We start from the raw sequence: 7,977 nt of genomic DNA, 5'->3' as shown, positions 1-7,977 counted from the left end.
CTTTTTTATAATAATTGCCGTATTACAATTTTGTTATTTTTCCTAGGAACTTGGCCACATATAATGACACAATGCGAAGGTTTCCCAATTTTTTGATTTTTTTTGAATTTTTTATGCCCGTTTCAAAATGCGGTCAAAACGGCGGGAATGACCGTTCCTAGCTAGTGGTTGAATCTTGGAATTTTGTTGGTGTTTCTCTGATTAAAAAGATACTTATGTACCTAGAAATGATTTTTGAAAAAAATAAATAGCAAACTATGAGGCAGCTGTAGTTCAAATTTGACCCGCTTCCAGCTGAATCGACGGAAATTTGTCTTTTTCACGAGAGGTGGATCAAAAAATTTTACACCCAACCATTTTGTCAATTGTGCATTAAATATGGCCTAGTATTTTATAAAAATGATTTGGTCCAATTTTGCAACAAGTATTTGGTAGTTCCTTCACAAAAAAACCTCCTTTCGGGCACTCGAAAAATGGAAAATGGTTTTTTCGTCCAACAAAAATGAAAACTTCCTTAGACAACATTGTTTGTCATTCCAATATGCACTCTTGTGCATAATATGAGATCATTTGAACAAACTATGCCATGAATGTGGCCATAAGATTGATCATTTGGCTTGAAAGCCATTGATCTCCACACGTGATAGCTCGTTTCTGAGAACACTTTTTTATAATAATTGCCGTATTACAATTTTGTTATTTTTCCTAGGAACTTGGCCACATATAATGACACAATGCGAAGGTTTTCTAATTTTTTGATTTTTTTGAATTTTTTATGCCCGTTTCAAAATGCGGTCAAAACGGCGGGAATGACCGTTCCTAGCTAGTGGTTGAATCTTGGAATTTTGTTGGTGTTTCTCTGATTAAAAAGATACTTATGTACCTAGAAATGATTTTTGAAAAAAATAAATTGCAAACTATGAGGCAGCTGTAGTTCAAATTTGACCCGCTTCTAGCTGAATCGACGGAAATTTGTCTTTTTCACGAGAGGTGGATCAAAAAATTTTACACCCAACCATTTTGTCAATTGTGCATTAAATATGGCCTAGTATTTTATAAAAATGATTTGGTCCAATTTTGCAACAATTATTTGGTAGTTCCTTCACAAAAAAACCTCCTTTCGGGCACTCGAAAAATGGAAAATGGTTTTTTCGTCCAACGAAAATGAAAACTTCCTTAGACAACATTGTTTGTCATTCCAATATGCACTCTTGTGCACAATATGAGATCATTTGAACAAACTATGCCATGAATGTGGCCATAAGATTGATTATTTGGCTTGAAAGCCATTGATCTCCACACGTGATAGCTCGTTTCTGAGAACACTTTTTTATAATAATTGTCGTATTACAATTTTGTTATTTTTCCTAGGAACTTGGCCACATATAATGACACAATGCGAAGGTTTCCCAATTTTTTGATTTTTTTTGAATTTTTTATGCCCGTTTCAAAATGCGGTCAAAACGGCGGGAATGACCGTTCCTAGCTAGTGGTTGAATCTTGGAATTTTGTTGGTGTTTCTCTGATTAAAAAGATACTTATGTACCTAGAAATGATTTTTAAAAAAATAAATAGCAAACTATGAGGCAGCTGTAGTTCAAATTTGACCCGCTTCCAGCTGAATCGACGGAAATTTGACTTTTTCACGAGAGGTGGATCAAAAAATTTTACACCCAACAATTTTGTCAATTGTGCATTAAATATGGCCTAGTATTTTATAAAAATGATTTGGTCCAATTTTGCAACAATTATTTGGTAGTTCCTTCACAAAAAAACCTCCTTTCGGGCACTCGAAAAATGGAAAATGGTTTTTTCGTCCAACGAAAATGAAAACTTCCTTAGACAACATTGTTTGTCATTCCAATATGCACTCTTGTGCATAATATGAGATCATTTGAACAAACTATGCCATGAATGTGGCCATAAGATTGATCATTTGGCTTGAAAGCCATTGATCTCCACACGTGATAGCTCGTTTCTGAGAACACTTTTTTATAATAATTGCCGTATTACAATTTTGTTATTTTTCCTAGGAACTTGGCCACATATAATGACACAATGCGAAGGTTTCCCAATTTTATGAATTTTTTTGAATTTTTTATGCCCGTTTCAAAATGCGGTCAAAACGGCGGGAATGACCGTTCCTAGCTAGTGGTTGAATCTTGGAATTCTGTTGGTGTTTCTCTGATTAAAAAGATACTTATGTACCTAGAAATGATTTTTGAAAAAAATAAATAGCAAACTATGAGGCAGCTGTAGTTCAAATTTGACCCGCTTCCAGCTGAATCGACGGAAATTTGTCTTTTTCACGAGAGGTGGATCAAAAAATTTTACACCCAACCATTTTGTCAATTGTGCATTAAATATGGCCTAGTATTTTATAAAAATGATTTGGTCCAATTTTGCAACAATTATTTGGTAGTTCCTTCACAAAAAACCTCCTTTCGGGCACTCGAAAAATGGAAAATGGTTTTTTCGTCCAACGAAAATGAAAACTTCCTTAGACAACATTGTTTGTCATTCCAATATGTACTCTTATGCACAATATGAGATCATTTGAACAAACTATGCCATGAATGTGGCCATAAGATTGATTATTTGGCTTGAAAGCCATTGATCTCCACACGTGATAGCTCGTTTCTGAGAACACTTTTTTATAATAATTGTCGTATTACACTTTTGTTATTTTTCCTAGGAACTTGGCCACATATAATGACACAATGCGAAGGTTTCCCAATTTTTTGATTTTTTTTGAATTTTTTATGCCCGTTTCAAAATGCGGTCAAAACGGCGGGAATGACCGTCCCTAGCTAGTGGTTGAATCTTGGAATTTTGTTGGTGTTTCTCTGATTAAAAAGATACTTATGTACCTAGAAATGATTTTTTTAAAAAATAAATAGCAAACTATGAGGCAGCTGTAGTTCAAATTTGACCCGCTTCCAGCTGAATCGACGGAAATTTGTCTTTTTCACGAGAGGTGGATCAAAAAATTTGTCTTTTCCTAGCTAGTGGTTGAATGTTGGAATTTTTTTGGTGTTTCTCTGATTAAATAGATACTTATGTACCTAGAAATGATTTTTGGAAAAAATAAATAGTAAACTATGAGGCAGCCATAGTTCAAATTTGACCCGCTTCCAACTGAATCGGCGGGAATTTGTCTTTTTCATGAGAGGTGGATAATTTTTTTTCAAACCCAACCATTTGGTCAATTGTGCATTAAATATGGCCTAGTATTTTAGAAAATTGATTTGGTCCAATTTTGCAACAAATATATGGTAGGTCCTTCACAAAATAAACTCATTTCGGGCACTCGAAAAATGGAAAACGAATTTTCTGTGCAAAGAAAATGAAAACTCCCTTAGGCAACATTGTTTGCCATTCCAATATGCACCCTTGTGCACAGTATGAGATCATTTGAACAAACTATGCCATGAATGTGGCCATAAGATTGATCATTTGGCTTGAAAGGCATTGATCTCCACACATGATGGCTCGTTTCTGAGAACACTTTTTAAAAAGAATTGCCATATTTCAAGTTTATTATTTTTCCTCGTAACTTTGCCACATATAATGACACAATGCGAAGGTTTTGCAATTTTTTGATTTTTTTTTGAATTTTTTAAGCCTGTTTGAAAATGCGATCAAAACGACGGGCATGACCGTTCCTAGCTAGTGGTTGAATCTTGGAAAATTTTTGCAACAAATATATTATAGGTCCTTCACAAAAAAACTCAATTTGGACACTCGAAAAATGATTAAAAATAGGTAGAAAGATCAGAAATGCATACAGATTGGTGCTCATCCATAAAATGTGGTCTAACTTGAGTGAAAATTTGTATAATGCCCTTTTGCAAAATATTTTTGATAGTTGCTTCACAAAATAGCTCTATCTTTAGTACTCGGAAATTATTTTAAATCACAGATTCTCGAACCAATCAGAACACTTCTCACGGATCACCCAACTCTATATGATCTGAACCGTCCACACTAGGCGAATCCGACGTCTCTTGCTCACCTCTCAGCAGGCCAACCCAAACCCTAACTCCACTCCTCTCCCCTCTCTCCCCCGATTCAGATCCACTCGCAGCCGCCACCTACCTCCCGCCCCCAATTCAGATCCCGCCACCCACGCCCGCGCGCCACCACACTCCGCTGCCCGCGCCGTCCCTGATGCCTCACTCGCCGCGCTCGTCCCACCCTAACTCCCCTCCCACTCTAGCGCCGCCGCCCCCTTTTCCCTCCCACCCACGCCCCGCGCCCACGCCCCCAACCCCACCCCCTTCTCCTTCCCTCAGATCTCGATCTGCTGCCGCCCCCAACCCCACCCCCACCGCCACCATCGATGACCCTCACCATAGACGAGGTCGAGGCCGACCCAAGATCGAGCCCATGCCCAGAGCCGCCCCCAAGATTCGCAGGCAACCCCATGCCAATCAAGACCTCAATCTGGATCAAGCAGGCGCTCTCCATCGACGGGGCTTGGGCAGGCGAGCCAACCGCAGTGGATTCAGCCCTCAGCTCCTCCGGTGGCCAGAAAGGCGCCGCGGAGGCTCGCGGAGCACGGGGACGTCGCTCGCCGCCCTCACCGCACATCCATTCCCCTCCACCACCTTCCCTCCCTCCCTCTACACGCCCGTCTATATAAGGTACGCCTCCCTCTCCCCTCACCTCTCTCCCCGCGCTTCCAGAAGTCGGGGTCTAGGGTTTGGTGCGCTGGTGCGCTGATTGATCTGGCGGGGTTGCTGGTGTGCTGTAGGAGGGCGGCCGGATGTCGGACGCGCCGGCGAGCCCGCCGGGCGGCGACAGCGGCGGCTTCGGCGGCGTCAGGGAGCAGGACAGGTTCCTGCCCATCGCCAACATCAGCAGCATCATGACGAAGGCCATCCTGGCCAACGGCAAGATCGCCAAGGACGCCAAGGAGATCGGGCGGGAGTGCATCTCGGAGTTCATTGATTCATCGCCAGCGAGTGAGTGCCTCTGTTGATCGCTGCCGCTCTGTTTTGCCTGCCCGAATCAAGTGTGGTCTGGTGCTGACCTGTCCCCGTTTTGTCTTGTCTGTATTGTAGGGCGAGCGGCAAGTGCCAGAGGAAGAAGTGCAAGACCATCAACATCGACGACCTGCTCTGGGCGATGGCCACGCTAGGCTTTCAGGAGTACATTGAGCCCCTCAAGGTTTATCTGCAGAATTACAGAGAGGTGCATGCCCATTTAGCCATGTGGGACTTTTTTTATCTGAACTAATTGGGGATGGATTAGTGCTTTGAGAGTTAGGTAAGTCCATGATAGTTTAATATGTTGCTGCTGTACCCTGAAAAGCTCTGTTTGGCACTTTTGTTAGTCCTAGTTGGCAAATTTAAACACTCATGTTCAGCTTGGTGACTGATGAGACCCCACACTGCCTGGCACCAATCATCTTATTGTCCTTAGAACAAGTGTTGATTTATCCCTCCAATTACTACTGTCATTGAGATCTTCAATTCTTTTCTGTACTGTTAATTCAGATAACTGAATGATTTGAAGCACTAAGAATTGTCTCCGGAGTCCAACTATTAAAATGAAGTCTTTTATTCAACTGGGACATGCATGCGTACATGTGCTTGGAAGATATATTCTGAATGTTCATCTCAAAGTGTGATGGGGCTTTTTCTGTCTTGTGCAGGTTGCTCACTTTGGTCTGGCCAAGATCCAGCACGAAGACGACACAGCCATGTGTCTACGCTGGCGATGGGGACTTTCGGGTACGAAGTCGGGTAGATCTGCCGAGTCGAGATGCGATTGATGATAAAAACTCATGCAACAGAGATATCATAACATTTCCATTTTGTTACATGTTTATATTTATTCAAATTCAGCTGTTTACATGGCCGAGCGGTCCAGAGATGTTTCCTTCATGCAGCAGTTTAAGTTGCTTCCAATTAAATCTGCTGTGAATGTATTATATATAATTGAATCTGAACAAAATTTATTCCTTCAATCCTATTCATGTTTGCTCGGTGCAGATTAATTGATTGTCTCAATGTTGCCAAAGCTAGCATGTTATCATGCCAATGTATTAAAATTAAGGGATATGAAATAACCCCCCTCATGGAAATACAATCGAATGCACCTTAGCATGGAAATACATCAAATTTGGATGAAAGGCAACATAAATGGCTTGTTGATCCTATTAAAATTATACCATGAACTTATTCTGCATGTATTCAACTAGATCAAGTTCAAGTACATTAGTTCGTCATATCTGTTATTAATACACTGTCCAAGTCATGAATTTCCTGAACTGGTGCCTGTATATATTTGGGTGCTTGTCAATTAGAAAATGTCTTCATCTAGCCTTGTCTCATCATTAAATTTGTGATACATATTTGCTGAACAATTTTCTTCTCCTATGTTATTCAAGGAAATCTATATGATTTCTGTTCTTGACATAAAAAGATGAGCTAACCTCTAGGTATATACAGATTCCACCTACAAGTGAATGCTGAGATACCATGTTTGTACTACGTGCCAGTGTAACTGTACTGATACAAATACTACTTATGTACTTATGGAGTAGTAAATAACCTGTCATGTAATGTATACTAATTGGTGGATTGTACAGGGCAGCTCCTTGTCATGGGTGGCGCTGTTGTCGGCAGGGCCGTTTCTTCTTCGAATTACCATGCACGCGCGTCTTGTTTGTTGCTAATCAACTAGTGATTTGGGTGATTTTGGGTTGCTGTTAGTTTTGCTTCTGCAATTTAATGCTGTCAATGCTCTTTCTCGTTTGGTGGATCAACTAATTGCATACAAATCCAGCAGGCATGAATGCTTACTTTTACAGATTTGTTTGACTGACTTCCTCAAATCTAGCTCGTGTCTATTTGTTGGATGTGGATCAAGTCTCCCTATGTCGATGAGTTCTAGATTCCAGTTCACCAAGTTTCGCTTATGAATGAATGCGCTAGAAGTAGAACATAATCTGTTGCATTGGTGGTTACTTTATACATTTTCTAATTGGTCAATCAGCTAGTTAGCTACAGTTTACCTTGATCAGCGAATGTCGATGGTCAAATAATTTACGTCCATTCTCTAGATCTTAACATGTGGTTCTTGGATAGGTCCCTTTTTGAACCCTTTTTTATCTGAATCCCATGAATAAGTAAATGAGCCTAGTTTTTTTAACATGCTTGCTGTCTTATTAAATCAGGGGAAATTATTGCCTGGATAGGTGCTTTCTTTTGTGAAGTTAGTGGATGTTGATCAAGTCCCCCTTTCCGCTGTATGAAACGTTTCTCCTGTTGTACTTCATAAAAAGCTTTCTGCTGATGGCAGGAAGAAGAAGGCTGTTCACAAGAAGATGGCAGGAAGAAGCAGGCTGATTCGATCCGATCCTCAAGGTAGCCCTTCCCTTCCCCTTCTCTCTTCGATTCGATCCGATCTATGCACAAAGTTCACTAGTTTGGATGCATCATAGAACTTGTGGTGGTGGTGTTTAGATTGCAGCAAGCAAAAATACAAGTGTTGAGCTTGTTAAGTGTTTTGTTACGGTGAAATCTGAACCATTTATTGAATAGTAGGATGGCCGACTTTCTATGATTATCTCTTGTTGCTATGTTTGTCTTTTCCATATCCAAATCATGTCTATGAATTGGTGTGCTTGAAAACCAAGGAATACTTCTATTCCTTGTCGGTGTTCTTTTTATTCTAGTATAAGATGAACCAGCTCGTTATTTGTTTGGTGGTTGGTTTGCATACATGTTCTTTTCCTGCAGAAATATGTTGTGGTTCCTTGCAAAGTAAATATGCTGTCAGATTTACTTTTATTTTGTTCCTAATCATTTTGTTCTATAACGTACAGATGCTGGCCTTTCATGTTTCTTCACGAGCATCAGGACAAAGTTGGAAGAAGCATAGTTCTAGCTCATTGGAGCTAGTTCTGGGAGTAATGAAGCCCTTTAGGCTGATCCTATTTGTATGTGTGTTATATGATGTAGACTC

The 7,977-nt window shown here is 40.3% G+C and overlaps 1 protein-coding gene across 1 annotated transcript; it reads left to right on the top strand.

Annotated features, from left to right (window-relative positions):
* Nucleotides 1–4,768: 4,768 nt before the first annotated feature.
* Nucleotides 4,769–6,008, top strand: LOC125531824 (nuclear transcription factor Y subunit B-1-like). Its single transcript, XM_087524285.1, has 5 exons — nt 4,769–4,932; nt 5,067–5,196; nt 5,660–5,738; nt 5,853–5,932; nt 6,000–6,008. Exons 1-5 carry the CDS (start codon nt 4,769–4,771, stop codon nt 6,006–6,008), a joined length of 462 nt encoding a protein of 153 aa, XP_087380411.1.
* Nucleotides 6,009–7,977: the final 1,969 nt, after the last annotated feature.

The sequence above is a fragment of the Triticum urartu genome, chromosome 5A, assembly GCF_056163025.1.
Source record: "Triticum urartu cultivar PI428250 chromosome 5A, HENAU_Tu73, whole genome shotgun sequence".
In the NCBI taxonomy this organism is placed as follows: Eukaryota; Viridiplantae; Streptophyta; class Magnoliopsida; order Poales; family Poaceae; genus Triticum; species Triticum urartu.
The sequence above is the reverse complement of the archived record's forward strand: the minus strand, read 5'-3'. Positions and strand labels throughout refer to the sequence as shown.